The 17,237-nt window shown below is 44.8% G+C and overlaps 1 protein-coding gene across 1 annotated transcript; it reads right to left on the reverse strand.

The window, feature by feature from the left end:
* Positions 1–1,932: 1,932 nt before the first annotated feature.
* On the reverse strand, positions 1,933–8,660 carry MFSD5 (major facilitator superfamily domain containing 5). Its single transcript, XM_066616942.1, has 2 exons — positions 8,609–8,660; positions 1,933–3,867 (listed from the first exon to the last, which is right to left on the reverse strand). Exon 2 carries the CDS (start codon positions 3,816–3,818, stop codon positions 2,460–2,462), a length of 1,359 nt encoding a protein of 452 aa, XP_066473039.1. The 5' UTR covers positions 3,819–3,867; positions 8,609–8,660; the 3' UTR covers positions 1,933–2,459.
* Between the last annotated feature and the right edge of the window lie 8,577 nt (positions 8,661–17,237).

Below are 17,237 nucleotides of genomic sequence, written 5' to 3' on the forward strand. Positions count from 1 at the left end.
CACCCTTTGGTTTGAAGCTGAAAGCTTTCTGCCAAAAAGTATTCTTGGAAAAAAACTGAGGGAGGAAGTCAAATTCTTTTTTTAACAACAGGAGGCTGGGAAAGGAGAAGGTCAAAATGTCTCCCTGTTTGAAAAAATAGTTTGAAATTGCTTTCCTGAAGGAACACTACAGCAGGTTAAGAGCTATGCAAGGTGCGCAGAAGTGATACAGAGCAAGAGAGGTGAAATTTATGGAATATTAATAGGGAGACAGTATATAGGGGCAGAGAAAGTGGGGACTGGGATCTACAAGGATGGACACATTCTTAGCTAGAACTTTTTCCCCCTTCAAATTGATGACAAGACTAGGAGACCTGGATTCAAACACACATATGGCCATGAAGGGGAACTTGACTGGGCAAGGCCAGCCATTCTGAGCCTAACCTATATCACAGGGTTGTTGTGAAGATTCAAAGGCTGAGAGAAGAACCGCATAGGCCAGAGTGGCCAAACTGTGGCTCAGGAGCCACACGTGGCTCTTTGACATAGAATCCAAGGCTTGCAGAAATATGCTGGCTGAACTCCTTTTTGCATCACAATTAATACAAAAGGCAAATAATTTTAAAGGTTTATAATTTACCAAGTGTAAACTGACAGTCCACTGGATTAAAACATAATGCTCATGGTGAGTAAATATATTTAAGAATTTAAGTGCTTCTTAAATACTGCAGCTCTCAAACATCTCCTCTTGCAGTTTTCAAACGTCTGAAATTTATTGTATGTGGTTCTTATCTTAAGAAAGTTTGGTTGCTCCTGGTATAGATTATCCCGAGCTCCTTGGAGGAAAGGAAAAAGTGTAATAAATATAACCCATTTTTAGCTATAATGCATCCTGCTTTTCTAAAGAGGCACCATGGGAAAACTTTATAACAATAAGTGTGGATAAGGAAAAAAGCAAGGGGGAGAAATTCAGGACTGATCATATTAGCTAGAACTGCTGTACCTTGGAACAACAATACGAGTAAGAGAACAAGTTCATCACTAACTGATAGGGTGTTGGCCAATTCAAGTTTATCATACGCATTTTTGATCACTCATTAAACCTGCATGTGAACAGACACAGTTGTACCAAAACAAAAATTAGATTCATATTAAAATGTTATTAAAATATAAAGCATGCACATTTGCTTTTAGATAATGCAAACATGTCACAACAAGCAACATTTTCTAAAATGGTGTGTGAGAGAAGAGCGAATGCCTCAAAAATATTTCAGTGCTTATTACTTTTGTGCTTATTTTAAATCTGTTAGTTAAATTAAGGTACCTTTTTAATTTATCAAAAGGCTGAATCGATCACTCAACCTCAAATCAGCTCAACCTAGAAATGAGATCTGCATTCAATATGTGACCACACTATGTTCATACAGGACATATTCATGGAAGATAGTTCCATTTCCAATCTATTAACAAAACAAAACATTTTCAGAGGCAGTATCTCTCTGAATTCAAAATTCTGGGCGGAAAACGAGAAGGAGAGCATTTTCACACCTTCCTTGAGCATTTCCTAGAATGTATTGCACGCTGTTGTAAAAAGAATGTTAGGCTACATGGATCTTTGGTCCAATTCAGAAGGGCTCTTCATATTCTTAGAGTGTTATATATACAAAGACCTGGCTCCTTCAAGCAGAAATATAATGTACAAACTCACCAATTGAGCATTCAAAAAATCTTCTTCCATCGCACCCTACCCCTTCTAATCTCAGAGCCTTTATTCAAAACATTTTATCCTATCTTTCCAAAAGTTGGGTTGGATCAAAAGGGCCAAAATGATGGTGTTCAAATTGCAAAAATCCTAACTGTTCACAGGCCAGGAGCATAGAAAACAACTCCCTGCACTTGCAAATTCAAAATTTCAGCTCTAAAATATGAAATATTTTTCCAGTCTTGGCCCCACATCCCCCAAATTAATACTGAGTCAGAAGAGAAGTTTTATTTTATTTTTTAAAAAGCACAGGGCAGACAATACGGAATTTGACCGATATCATGATCAAGTTCAATACTTATAAAGGATGATCAGTCTTATCAACCCCACTGCTCACTTTCTGGTCCATGTGTCCTTTTAACCCATCACCTGTCACCATTTATCCTCTCTCAACCACCACTAGGTGCAGTAGTAGAAAGCAACCCCCAGGTTTACTTGCAGATGCTTCAGGAACCAAGAACTCCAAGGTGGCAAGAAGAAAGCTATGCTTGACAAAGATTCAGTCAAGTTGTTTGACCTGGACCAACATTATTGGTGAGGGTAGAGAAAAGTTTCTCCCATGTAGAAAAAGACACAGAACTCACCACAGGCTCAGTGTTCTCTTTGCATAGTCCATGGCTCTATACACCACCAGACCTTTGATCTATTACGAACAGCCATGCAATGGCTTAGCTCCAGATAGCTCTCCCCCAGGAAGGCTTCACAACACACTAGAAGATCAGAGCTCAGGAGAAGTGGCTTCAGTTTGACCTCGTGGACTGGGCATCCTGAGCTCTGCATTGTTACGAACCACAGTGAAGAGGCTGACAACAGCCAGGAGAGCCATTACCATCATGACTGAGCAGATTGTGAACATGTTCCTGGTGCCTGTCTTGTAGTCACTGTCATGGAGGATGAGAAGGCCAAGGCAGGCAAGCAGGTTCAGAGGGACACGGAACCAATGCATTACACCTGCCTGGTCCTTCTCGGGGATCACTTTCTGCCGGAGAAAACCCATGGAAGGAAAGTAGAGCCCACAAGAGAGCTCAATGAGCAGGAAGGCCAAGAAGGATTCGGAGGGGTTCTCCTGCCCTGGGTTGGTAGAGAAAGTCAGCATGAAAAGGGAAAAGAAAACCATCAGGACTGACAGAGAAAGAATGTGCATGGGCTGGAGGTGATATTTCTTTGACGTAGCAATGCGATAAAGTGACGAACCCACCATGCTGGCTGCCATAAAGCTGGAGAAGACAATGCCCAAAGGTGGGTTGTAGGGATCTAGAACAGGAGTCCAGAGGAAGATGAAGATGTAGATGACACTTTCAAACAAGGCCTGGATGGTGCCTAGAAGCAGGACCCGACGATCAGAGAGGAGGCACTTCAAGCCATCCATACAAGTTCTGGAAAGTGCCCGCTTCTTGCCATAGTTCTCATCCCAGTTCTTCATAGCCAGGATACCAACCATCATGAGAAAGGGAATGGAAACCATGAAGGGGGCCACTGGGCCCAAGCCCAGCCATTCAGCAAAGACATTGGCTGCCACTCCAGCTCCAATAGCAATGATGCTGTTCCAAAAGGCTGCCTTAGAGAAAGTGGCAGGAATCCACTCCGCTGGGAAGTCATAACGTTCCACATGCTCATGTACATACCACGCTTCAAAAGCAGAAAACAGCAGGGCAGTCGACAGTCCACCTAATATCCTCCCAACAATCAGCACAAAATAATCCCAGGAGAGTTTTGTGAGGCAACAAATAGAGTAAGTCATAGAGAAGAGGATGCAAGATTTTTTACGACCTAAGCGGTCAACCAAAGAAGTGGAGACCAGCCCAAAGAGCACACTGGAGGCAAAACCACAGACATAAATGATGGTGATCTGAGCCTCCAAAAAGTTATAGTGTTGGTATAGTTTGTAAAGGTAAGGCCCTTGCAACCAGTCAGCTGCCAGAGCCAAGAAGTAGACCTGGTAGTAGTCCAGCTGGAATCGCAGGAAAGCTGGGTTGGAGCAAGACCTGCCAGTGACTTTGGACCGGCAGGCGGACAACTCCAAGCCAATGCATAACAGCAGGAGCAAAGCAAAGGCAACATAGGCAGCGACCAGCATGGTGCTTCAAATCATCATGCGCTTCTCCCAAGACTGGCTCCCGAAGCACCTGAAAAAGAGAGTAACATGTGAGACAGGGGCAGGACAGTTGTAGCAGATGGCTTTTCGGTAGTACATGAAGAGGGGTAGAACCTGCAGCATACTCCTCTCCTTGGAGGCTTTGCTCCATGTTATACTCAGGGCACAATCCTAACCAGGTGTACTCAGAAGTATGCCCTATTTTGTTCAATGGGGCTTAATCTCAGGAAAGTGTGGTTAGGATTGCAGCCATATTTAGTATGCACTCTTGCATTTTTTTTAATCTCACATTGTCAAGTCACCCATGCTCATTTCTGCTACAAAGGAACAGAAATTACAAACATAGGACCAAATTATGCTTGTTATGAGATTTCTATGTTCAGAGCAAGTAAACTATTGAGCATCAGATGTTGGGCACAGACAATAGGACAAGAATGCAAATAAGCTAGCTAGTAAAAAAGAAAAGCATTTAGAGGTTTAATTTCTGATTTATTTCAAGGTTGGCATATTTTGTCTTTAGATTTATTGTGACTTCTTGAAAATTGAATATGGGGACAAGCTTTGACACAGCAAAGGGTGAAATGCAGGAGCAAGTGCATTGAATTTAGATTCCATGTGGAGAAATGAGGTATACGAGGATGGACAGCAATGCAGGGCATTCAAGCCCTGGCTCTCCGACCACAGTAGTGGGGGAGAGGGGCTTCAGACAGAATGAATATACAGGAGACTGCATTCACCCTTGTATGCATATTGGGACTCACCAAAATTTAGTCTGTTGCCTGGAATGTTAATGCATGGAGGGAGAATGATGAAGTGACCTTTCTGGACACTTGCATATAAATAAGGCTGCAATCCTAACCACACTTTCCTGAGAGTAAGCCCCACTGAACAAAATAGGACTTACTTCTGAGTAGACATGGTTAGGACTATGCCCTAAGCCTACTAAGTCTCATTGGTAAGCTAAACTACTGCCTTCATAAGAACAGCTCTGCTGGATCAGGCCCAGGGTCCATCTAGTCCAGCTTCCTATACCTCACAGCAGTCTACCAGATGCCTCAGGGAGCACACACAAGACACTTGCATCTTGGTGTCATCTCCCTGCATCTAGCATAATATTTATGCTCACACCCCCCAGCAAAGACACCAGACTGGAATTAGGATTACCGGTAACTTGTGCTACTTTATTAAACACAGTGACCAATTTTTAATGCATGAAACCTACTGAATATACCTTCCCTCCCTAGTCTGGGGTAGGCAAAAAAACTGCCATCCATGGCCAATTCGGATGACAGAAAAAAATTCCTATCAGCCTTCATAATGAGCAACCAGTTAATCTCAGACTGCACATACCCATCACGGCACCTGTGATGGACTTTTCCTCCAGAATCTGTCCAATCCCCTTTTAAAGGCATCTAGGCTGGATGCCATCACCATATCCTGTGGCAAGGAGTTCCACAGACTAATTACACACTGAGTAAAGAAATACTTTTATTTGTTCTAACTCTCAATTTCAGTGGATGTTCTCTGGTTCTGGTGTTGTGTGAGAGGAAAATAACATCCCTCTACTGATCCCCTACATAATTTTGTGTTCCAATCATGTCCCCCCTCAGGCACCTCTTTTCTAGACTGAAGAGCCTCAAGTGCTGCAGCCTTTCCTTATAAGGGAGGTGCTCCAGTCCAGTAATCATTTTGGTTGCTCTCTTCTGCACCTTTTCTAATTCCACTACAACCTATTTAAGATGTGGGGACCAGAACTGAACACAATACTCTAGGTGCAGCTGTATCATCAATTTGTACAATGGCATTCTAATATTAACTGTTTTATTCTCAAGCCCCCTTTTAACTAACTCTAGAATGGAATTGGCCTTCTTTACTGCTGCCACACATTGGGTTGACACTTTCATTGAGTTGTCCACCAGCAGCCCAAAATCTCTCTGCTGAGCCATCATAGACAACTCAGACCCCATTAGCTTATGTGTGAAGTGTGGATTTTTTGCCCCAGTGTACATTACTTTTACACTTACCTAACGTGCCTAAAACTTCAAGAGGGGTAGCTATATTAGTCTGTAGCAACAAAAACCACTGACTTGCAACTGGCATGACTTTTCTAACACAAAGTATTATCTTACAAAGATTTGATTTCTTCACCAAACTGTTGCTGTTTTTACTGTGCAGACAACCAATTATTCCCCACAGAGGGATATGGCAGAAGTAGCAAAAGTGGATAGATGCAGGATGGACCCTTGTGTTCTCTCCACACTAAGGCTGCCCTAACTGAAAAGAAAGGTCATGTGATCTTAAGGTTACTATAGGTTACTAGCTTTAATACAATTTCAGTGGCTCCATGCATGACAGGTAAAAAACAAGAACTACCAGCTGAACTAGCTGCCTGATTTCTACCACCACCACAACTTGAGAGGTTTCAACATCACTGTTCTGCTGGTCTACAATGATGTCTCTTAGAGACTCTACTGGAAACCATCATTAGAGTTTCTTCAAGAACTTTACTGTCAGGACAGGAGAGAGACGCCATTAACAAAATCTCACTTCATGGTGTGGCATCATTAGAACAATCCTGAAAGGCAACTTTCAGACAACACTCTCTGTGCTCTTATGCCAACCCAAGCCAGAACAGTATCCGGCAACACCACCTCACCTTAGCATCACACAAAAGCAATGAAAACCAGAAATGGAAAACTCACAACTTCAGCATTGACACACATACATGAGCAGGCAGAGTAAACATGAAGCAGATTATTGAAGACCATATAAACAATTTATGGGTTTTTAGAAATGTCATTTGTGTAAATTCAACAATACAAGACAGATATTTTAATTCTTTGTCTTTGTTTTGTATTAAAAAATTAGGTATGCTTTTCTTAGCTTTTAAACTGTTTGGTATCTCTTGCATATTTTAACACATTATTAATACTAATTTAATAAAGATTACAGTAGCCATTCATGGAGGAATTGCAAACATTTTTCCTCATGGACACCCACTACTAATACTGATCCAGTGCCCATCAGATGCAAGTTTCTGAGTTACACCCAACTCTTTGCCAGCTTCATAAACCGTTAGCCAATACCCTGGGAATTAAGCTGGCATTAGACCATTTGACTCACAAATTGAGTGGCCTTGGGCAAGCAGCTTCAGTTCCTCAGCTGTAAATAAAGCCACCTACCACATAAGGGATAAAATCATTTTCTCACCCCAGCTTCAAAGAAACAGAATGTAAATCTAAACAGATCTTTAAAAGTGGCATTATTGATTTCTTACAGTCCAGCTGAGGAAAGCATAAAAGTCTGGCAAACTAAAGTGTGTTGAAACTTAAAATTACTCATCTTTTAAAAAATGTTTCCCAAAGTATGTATCACTTGAAAACCCCACATCCTATTTAAAAATAGGCAAACACCAAGGCAAGTACCTAAAGGCAAGTACCTTTAGGCAAGTACCTAAAAATCATTAAGGTACACTTGTAGAAATGTACTGCAAGTAAAACATCAATTCCCAAACAAGAACAGCTCAGCCACAGAATACCATACACTATGAAGGTGAAGAGGCAATGATGCTGGAAGCAGTTTCTCCTCCTAACCAAGAGAATCCCAAAACTACAAACAAGTCCAAAAAGAAGAGTCATCACCTACAGGCTAGCAGCTGTTAAGTAAAAAGTACTGTGCACAAGAATCCCCACACAGACACTCCACCCAAGGCTTACGTATCTGTTGCCGTCATTACACCTCAGAGGCTTCCTACAGGCATCAATGGATTCAGAAACATCTCTCACCCTCATCTGGAAAGGATTTTCCTGCTTCAGGGAGAGAGATGGACTAATTTTCAACCTTTTTGATGTCATTGCACACTGACAAGGCACTAAAATTGTCAGGGCTTTTTGACAATCAGGTTTTTGACCACTGACAAGGCACACCATGCTGCCATGGGGGAAGGGGGGGCTCACATCCTCCATTGGTCCTACTAACAAATGACCTTCCCCCAAAATCCTGTGGCACACCTGTGGACCATTTGCAGCACACTAATGTGCTGTGGCACAGTGGTTGAAAAGGAAAGGACTAAATGCTGAGAGGCCCCCTGGAGCTCTATAGTGAACTCCAACACAGAACTGGAGGGAGTCGCAAGACCCTCCCTCCACCTCCTGACCCTGCCTCTTGCAAGGGGAACTCCCAGCTGGACCCCTTTAGAGCCCAACCCTATACTCAGAAGTACACTCCAGTATAGACAATGGGGCCTACTTCCAGGTAAGTGTGGACAGGACTGCAGCCTCAGAGCCCACTCCTATGCATGTCTACTCAGAAGTCAGTCCCATTATAGTCAATGGGGCTTACTCCCAAGTTAAGTGAACACAGGACTGCAGCCTCAGAGCCCAATCCTATGCCTGTCTACTCAGAAGTCAGTCCCATTATAGTCAATGGGGCTTACTCCCAAGTAAGTGTACACAGGACTGCAGCTTCAGAGCCCAATCCTATGCCTGTCTACTCAGAAGTCAGTCCCATTATAGCCAATGGGGCTTACTCCCAGGAAAGTGTGGATAGGATGGCAACCTCAGTGCACAATCCTATGCCTGCCTACTCAGAAGTAAGTCCCATTACAGTCAATGGGGCTTACTCCCAGGTAAATGTAGACAGGACTGCAGCCTTCCTTCCCTTCTCAGCTCCCCTTGCGCACGCCAGACCAGCCACCACCCCGTCCCTGGCTTCCTCCTGCACGGCCAAGCCCCCTGGAGTGCCGCCTGAGCCGCTCCAGCCCCTTCACCGACCTGCCTGGGTGTCCCGCGCTGCTCGGCTCCACTCCTGCCCGCCTAGGCTGGGCGCACGCTGCATATCCAGCCTCTCGCTTCCGCTTCCGCTTTCACAGCCGACCAGCTGGAGGCGCCTGTCACGTGGCGCCGGAACGTTCGCCTCTTCCTGGCGCTGCCGAGCCCGCTGGCGTGGCGCGCGGCGTTTGTACCAGCTGGAGCGCTGTCTGTAGGGCGCGCGCTGCTGCTGCTGCTGTACCTGCACCTGCAGGTGGTCTTTGCAAAACGCGCATTCCCCTGGCTTTCAACGTTAAGGCTGCAATCCTCTCCACACTTTCCTGGGAGTAAGCCCCGCTGGGCACAATGGAACTACTTACTTCTGAGTAGACGTGCATAGGATTGTGCAGCTCCTTGTGCCATCAAACCGCTTTTAATTGGCGCCCCTAAGGAGTCCATCTGCGTGTAATTTAGTCCGCGGAACTCCTTGCCACAAGATGGGGTGTCGGCATCTGGCCTGGATGCCTTGAAAGGGGAGTTGGATAGATTTATGGAGGTAAAGTCACAGGTTACTAGCCATGATGCGTAATGTGCAACCTCCTGGTTTCAGAAGTAGGCTGTCTCTGAATGTCAGATGCAAGGGAGGGCACCAGGATGCAGGTCTCTTGTGTGCTCCCTGAGGGCCCAGTCTTCTCCAACTTTCCAGCACTGGTGCAGCTGCAATTGCAGCCCCAAGGTAGGGGAACAAATTTTCCAGTACCTTGAGGAGGCCTCTGTGACTGCTTCTCCACCACAGGATCCAGTGCACGCCCCATTGGCGCGGCTATACCGGCACTGGAAAATTGGATAGGATTGGGTCCTGAGGCATCTGGTGAGCCACTGTGAGATGCAGGAGGCTGGACTAGATGGGCCTTTGGCCTGATCCAACCAAAGGGGTTTTTCTTATGTTCTCCCTGAGGTTTCTTGTCTTTGCTGGCACCCAGTCTTGTATGTTTAACAGCTTGGTGGTCCTGGTGGCCAAAACATGGGTTTATACCCACAATGAGAAGGTAGACAGGGTCTCTGAGATAAATTTTATCAGGTGGTACAATGTTTCATTTGGACTCCTTCCCCAAGAGGAAGTGGCAAAAACAGAGCAATGGGAGAGTGGTGAGGGGGTGGGCAGGATGGGGAGGGGGCAAAACAGGGCCGGGGAGGGTGGCAACAGCTGGAAAAGCCTTTGAAACCTAGGTCTACTGTTTACCCACCCACACAATGTTGGCAGCTAGATACAGTAATACAGAAAACCAAACACACTTTTAAATTTCTCTCTAAAATCTTTTAATAATAATAACAACAACAACAACAGGTATTTATATACCACCTTTCTTGGTCTTTATTCAAGACTTTATTCAAGGTGGTTTACATAGGCAGGCTTTATTTAAATCCCTTATTAAATAGGGATTTTTACAATTGAAAGAAGGTTCTTTCAAGAACCACTACATTCAGGTGTTTCATTCCGATCTGGCTTCACATTCTGGGCTCCATCCTCCCACACTCAGAGCAGATGGAAATAGCTCGGCTTCAGCTTGTCAGCTGCTTCAAGGTCACACGGTGCCAGTGGCCTCGAACCGGCGACCTTGTGGATGTTCTCTTCAGGCAGACGGAGGCTCTACCCTCTAGACCAGACCTCCTGCCCTTTTAAATATAGCAAATCATTGCAGGAAATTAGCACCATGGTATTAAGGCTCACACTAGAATGGAAAGTATCCTGTTTGCACCAAATACTTCTGCAGCAGCTGTAGTCCCGTAGATGTGTCCCTGAGCTCCTCTACACTCCTTCAGTTACATTACATCCATGTAAGTGGATCCACTAGCCAAAGAGCTACTGTAGCAGGCCAGTTTCCTCCCAGATTTGTCACTGTGTTAAGGAGGGTCATGTATGCCCATTGCTTTCGGTTTGTGGCAGCCCCCCAGCATCCCACATGGGACATGAGTCAGGGTGAGATTGGAAAATGTATGATCCCAGGAAATTTCTGGGCCCCTCTTCTTTGGCTCCCAGACGCAGGTACAAATTACCTTCTTTACCCCCTCCCATGGGCCCTGATGGTAATATTTATTTTCATTTAACTGTAAGCTCTTGGGGAGAATGCATGTCGCATGTGTCTGTTGTGAATTACCAAGGCGATGGTTTGGACCAGGTATGGGTGCTATCTATAATGGTACAGTATCTCCTGGTAGACTTTGTCCATAGCCTTATCTCTTTTTTGCACCTAGCATGGTGTCATTTAACTGACAAAGCAATTCTAACCACATGTTTACATGGGAATAAGTCCCACTGTGATCAGTGAGGTATACTCCTAGAAAAGGGTGCTTAGGATTGCAGCTGTGCCTGCTTAACAGCCCAATCTTATCCTCAAGATATGTGGGCATAACGTGTATGCGAATGCAACTACAGCCCAGCTGGCGCAGAAGTGCGCCTGCTGATGCATGCACCACAGATTAGCATGACACTGCACCTCCATAATTCAGATGCTAGTGGAAGGAGGAGGGTGACGTGGGTGGAATGAGGAGGCATTGATGTGTGCCGTATCCTACCCTGTTCTCAGATGATGGATGTGACTCTATGTGACTCTGAAAAACCCTTACGCTAAGGACAGAGTTGTGTAGGTAGCATAACTCCATAAGGATCAATGGGGCAGGGGAAAACACTAGAAAACTCCATTCTAGATAGTGAATTCCCACACAGGGACTCAAACCCTTGTCATGGAGAGGTAGTTGTATCTGTTATGCCTGACTGCCCTCTTACAAAGGACCTGTCTTTCTGCCCTTTGTTGTGATCAAAAAGGTATTCCTTGGAGGTGTTTGTGTGGGTGGGGTAAGAGGACTTGAACCCCGAGTGTAGGGGTTTCTAGCAGGTCTTTGTTTTTGCCTCATCTTTGCTGATGCCACTGTAACTTCTGCAACAGGGTGGTGGGGTGTGTTTGGTGCCCTTGGCGCACCTCTCCATGGTTAGTGGGGGTGTCTTTTGTTGTGTTGCTCATTCCTAGTGGCTGGCAGGGGGGCATCTTCCCAGCATTGACCCTACTTTTTCCGCCCTGCTCCGTTCACTCTGGCACACTTCTCTAGCTGCCAGCATTGGGGCTTTGTGGATGCAGTCTTTGGCTCTTTGGTCATCACACCAAAGATATGCAGATGTCAGGATGTTGCTCCATTGGTGATGGGCTGTGTTACAGTTTCCATGGACTCAGCGTTGCTGGAAAGAGCTGCACCAGTGTTACTGGGAGGGCTGTACTGGTGTGGAATTGCCTGGATGGGCTTAGGATATAGCAGACATTGCATTGGCATCCATGGGTTGGCACAGCTTCTAAACTGAATTGGGCTATAAATGTACCCACTCTGTGCAGGTTAAGGGCCCAATCCTATCCAATTTTCTATTGCCAGTGCTGCTGTACCAATGGGGCATGCACTGCATCTTGTCATGGAGCAGCAGTCACAGAGGTCCCCTTAAGGTATGGGAACATTTGTTCCCTTATCTTGGGGCTGCATTGTGGCTACACGGGTGCTGGAAAATTGGATAGGATTGGGCCCTAAACCCTTTAACCCTGTTGCCCAGGAACATCAGTTTTTCTTCCCACCCCTTATTTTATTTGGTTTAACATCCAGCCTGAAGAAGGGTTCTGGTGAACTTGAAACTTGCACAATGCATCTTTTTTTATCCTGATAATGGTGTTATCCCACTATTACTTTTGCATTTTTTGACTTATGATTAGGGGCATTTGAAAATGGATTTTTTTAAATATGTTGAATAAAAATACAAAATATGATGTTTTGTGTTTTTAGTCAAAATACAACCTAGGTTTTCATTTAATTTTTTAAAACAGTACTGATTATTACTGGTTTGGTCTGGAATGAGGCACACTGGTTGCACCTGCAGAGTCAAGCCCAAACTTGCACCTAAACTTGCTAGTGTGGTAGTAGGGGTAAGGTTGGGAGCTACCTGAGAGCACCTGCAGAGTTGCACCTAAGCTTGCTGGTCCTAGCTTCTTGCTGACTTGGCATGGTGTTGGGGTGAATAAGGCCTCTTTGTGACCTTCCTTGATACAGCCAAGGTTGGATGTTGCCCCCGCAACACTGGCAGAGGCACACCTATGCTTGCTTCTGACCTGAACTGGAAGCCGCATCTTCCATGACCTTCCAGGTCCATTCATGCTGGTGTAGCATGACAACAGGGTGACAAAGGCTTTCCTGGTCAGGCCTAGGCCAGAAGCTGTCCCTGTGACCTGTGTCCACTTGGGGAGTCAGGCGTTTGGGCCTCTTCAGCCTAGAAAAAAGACGCCTGAGGGGGGACATGATTGAGACATACAAAATTATGCAGGGGATGGACAGAGTGGATAGGGAGATGCTCTTTACACTCTCACATAATACCAGAACCAGGGGACATCCACTAAAATTGAGTGTTGGGCGGGTTAGGACAGACAAAAGGAAATATTTCTTTACTCAGCGTATGGTCGGTCTGTGGAACTCCTTGCCACAGGATGTGGTGCTGGCGTCTAGCCTAGATGCCTTTAAAAGGGGATTGGACAAGTTTCTGGAGGAAAAATCCATTATGGGGTACAAGCCATGATGTGTATGCGCAACCTCCTGATTTTAGGAATGGGTTATGTCAGAATGCCAGATGCAAGGGAGGGCACCAGGATGAGGTTTCTTGTTATCTCGTGTGCTCCCTGAGGCATTTGGTGGGCCGCTGTGAGATACAGGAAGCTGGACTAGATGGGCCTATGGCCTGATCCAGTGGGGCTGTTCTTATGAGTCACACCCCAGCGGGCCTTATGCTGGATGAGCCAATGGAAGGCATGTGGAAGAGGCCAAGAAACGACCTGTCAGCATGGGGCAGGGTGAAATTGATGATGTTTAGCAATACAGTACTGTATTTTTAAAAATTGCTTTATTTTGATTTATTGATTAAAATTAGCTTTATTTCATTTTGTTTTGCAAATACCAAAACCAAACACCCTACTTATGATTTCAGAGTGAATTGTAGCACTTCAGACTTGCAGAAAGGAGAATTACAATTTGAATACTCCCATTAAAAAGGAATCAAAAAATCTCAAGTAAAAGCCTTGTGGAAAAAGATTTTATCATTTATCTCTTTCCATGCAATGTAGCTTTTACTTGCAGGAAGTGTTTCTTTTTCCTCTTTCATAGGGGAGCATTTAAAAATGTGATTTCCCCTACCTGCAGTCTGAAGTAGTATTGTCTCTTCTCTCACTTCAGTCTACTGTATCTGTCTGTTACATGGCATCCTGAATGTATGTGTCTTGCTTTAAGTTGATGCTCCAAAAGCACAAAAAGGTTGCCAAGTTATGATTTCCCTTGGCATATATGAACATACTATGTTCATTTTTCATAAGAATAATATCCCAGACTTTGGTCAGCCACTCTAATTGTCTTGGAATGTGTTTAGTTCTCTTGTGTCTAGCCAAGTTTATCCTGCTTGCTGCAAGTAAATGCCAGATAATTGTTATTATTGTATTTTTAACCTCTCTGTTCCCAAAAAGCCCCAATGTAACAGCCTCTGGGTAGAACGGAAGTCTTTCTTCAGTAATTCTCCAGTAGTGGAGGCAAGTTTGCCTTTCTAGTGATTGCTGGAGACTATGCCCTGTGATCTTGAGTCTTCTCCCTGCCCCAAACGGTGCCCACTCCCAGTTCTGGTCCTGTCTTGCTCCAGCAAGCAGTGCCATGTTGGTACTCTATCTCTACTCTTCTCCTACTCCTACCAGAACATGCATAACTGTAGCTAGAGGATTATGGTATTTTTATACTACCCCCCCAACCAATGTGTTCACAGTGCCCAAGGTGAGCTTGATGTAGCAGGCAAACACTCAGGCAGACAGTGCTTGTCTTTAAAGCATCCTCAGGTTCCCCCAAAGCTAACAGCTTGTGATCTGAGGCATATGTATGCCCTACCCCCGCCATTCCATCTTGAAAGCCCACTGCAAAAACTTGTGTTCCTGTTTCCTCCTCTGGAAAAAAGTGTGCTCTCACTTCCCTCTTCTTGATGCATTGTGAGTACATGTATGTGAGCAAATACAACAACCTTCTATTGAGCTAGCCTGTTGGGCCATCCAGCTCAGTACTGTCTGGCTGGTAGCAGCTCTCCAGGCTGCTGCCTGGAGCAGAGAAGGTTGTATCCCAACCCTGACTGGAGATTGAACCAGGGAGCTTCTTCGTGCAAGGCATGTACTCTACTGCTGAATCCATCAGTTTAAAACCATTGCTGCTCAAAGTATGAGGCAGGCCTTCCTAAACAGGCTCAGCAAGTCACTGAAGGAAAACCTCCCTGACGCCTGCTGGCCTGTGCATCATGTATTGGCTATGCCTTGGGCTAGGGTTGATAATAACCCACTTTTGTCTTTGCCAACATGGGCAACCCTACATTCCAGACTTTTGTCTCATGGAAGCCAGAGTAGTGGAGTGATTATTTAAAGTTTTGGTCTAGTACAGGGGTGTCCAAAGTTTTTGGCAGGAGGGCCAAAAACAGCTCTCTGACACTGTGTTGGGGGTGGTGGTAATTAATTTACATTTAAAATTTGAATAAATTTACATAATTTACATAAATGAATATATTAAAGATGAACTTGTATGGATGAATGAAGGTCTTGCAATAGCTCAAGCCCTATAAAAGGCCTTGCACAAAGCAAGGCTGACCTTTCCTTTGCTTCCGCTACTGCATCACAGACGTGAAACAAGCAGTGGAGGGAGCCCTCATCCCACAGCTCACGTGAGAGGTCAAGCAGTTGCCCTCATACTGAGAGCAGTTGCATCAGGCCAGTGTGGGCTCCAACAAATCTCCAGAGAGCTATTGGAGACTGGGGGCTCCCTGAGGGAGAGAGCACAAGTGGCCCCAGGGCCAGGGTTTGGGCACCCCTGGTCTAGTACCAGGGAGATCTGGATATAAATCCCCACTCAGCTATAAAGCTCACCTGAGTTGAGCCAAATACTCTCTCTAATGAGATGATGAGATCTTAATGTTACAGAGCCAAATTCTACTTTTGTCCACTAGGTGGCAGAAAATACACAATTAAGAAAGCTAGGTCAACCTTGTAAAATTTTCTTGTGTTTAATATTAGGTGTAAAATGCATTGGGAGATTTTGGCTATATAACTCTCTCTGGAGTTAAGTGGCAATTTGAACTGCCTAACATACAGTGGACTTGTGCTGTGAATCCGTCTGAGAAGACATCTGCATAGGTAATGTTGATGCTGTTAATTTTCCCATACTACTGATTATGCTAAAAATGCACTTAACCATTAAAAACCCTGTGAACTGGACATCCTGAGTATCACAGCATTTTGTTTGGCAAGTTGTAGTGGCTTTAAGAGCTGTGCCTGACAGGAATCCAGCAAGTGAAGCTTTTCCCATCACTACACATGCATGTTGGTGGAAGTTCCATGACTGAGCATGAAGAAGGACACTGGGGAGAATGGCAATCCAAATTCCCACCTTTGTCTTTATGAAGAGTTAGTGTTTTCACTCCCTTCAGTTTTCTGTGAATATGTGTAGAATTGTTACCATTTCTATCAGTATCTTGTATCTTTTATGGATTGTTTTGAGAGGCAGAGAGTCAGTAGAAGCTGTTTATCTTCCAACTAAAAGAAGCTCTTCCCAATTAATTCCTGACTCTGATGCAGTTAAGCAAGTTCCCCTGAAGAATATGTGTTCATGCTGTGTCCAATAAGTGTACAATAACATGAGTACAGTATGCATTATAATATTTTTTTCTCCCAGCATGCCTCTGGGTAACCTGAGATTTCAACACAAAACACTGTTTGAACCTAATGCAGATCTTTCTCCCTTACCATCTTACTGAAAAAGCCTGAAACAATATGCTGAGCAGGCTTAACTTTGCACCACAAGAAGTCAAGCCCTTATTTGCAGATTGTCCCTCACGCTGAAACATCCTTCTTGCCTTTGAAAATCCAACCTGAGAACAGATTATGTGGAACCTGAAAGTCTGCATACAGCATTGCTGTTTTTCATTCATCCTAATGAGGGTGTTCCATTTCTGACCTTGTGAATTTTGTGTAGCAATGTCTTCCTTAGCCTCACCTTGCTGCCTTTCCACTGTGATTGGATGCTTCCTCTCCCCATTCACACTACTCATGCCTGTCGTGTCCATTTGATATATATATAGCCATGTCCTGAACTGTCTCTTTTGTGCATTCTGAACATTTTGTAGCACATGGTTTGTTCTAAAGCAATAGATGGCAAGCAGTAACAGCAAGGGTCCAGGAAGTTGCAGTCCAGGCACAGTGTGTACTGGGTCTTTGGAAGCCACTAGGAGCAAAGGAAGGAAGGGGTTAGGTAAGGTTCAGTTCCCCAACCACAGCCTGTTTTTGCAGCAGCCTCTAGCGTTCATGCCTGACCCAGTTTTATGCTGTGGCCCAGATATATTTAGAATCCTCCTGTGGAGTGTGACATGACAAGCGTGCTCAAATCTTGGGTTCTGTGGTGTGCCCCTCCTTTACATTGTTTCCAGGTGAGGGGGGGCCACACAGGCATTCTCTTAAATTGTTTGCTAGGCCTGTATTGCAGCCAGTGCTCCAAAAGAGTTTAGTCATGGTACGAGCAGTGGTTGCTGAATAAGGGGGGGGGGGGAGAAATGAGATCA

Source organism: Tiliqua scincoides, chromosome 2 (genome assembly GCF_035046505.1).
Source record: "Tiliqua scincoides isolate rTilSci1 chromosome 2, rTilSci1.hap2, whole genome shotgun sequence".
NCBI classification, from domain to species: Eukaryota; Metazoa; Chordata; class Lepidosauria; order Squamata; family Scincidae; genus Tiliqua; species Tiliqua scincoides.

Excerpts from the sequence above, each read along its gene's own strand:
- MFSD5 (XM_066616942.1), bottom strand. The coding sequence starts at position 3,818 with ATGCTGGTCGCTGCCTATGTTGCCTTTGCTTTGCTCCTGCTGTTATGC.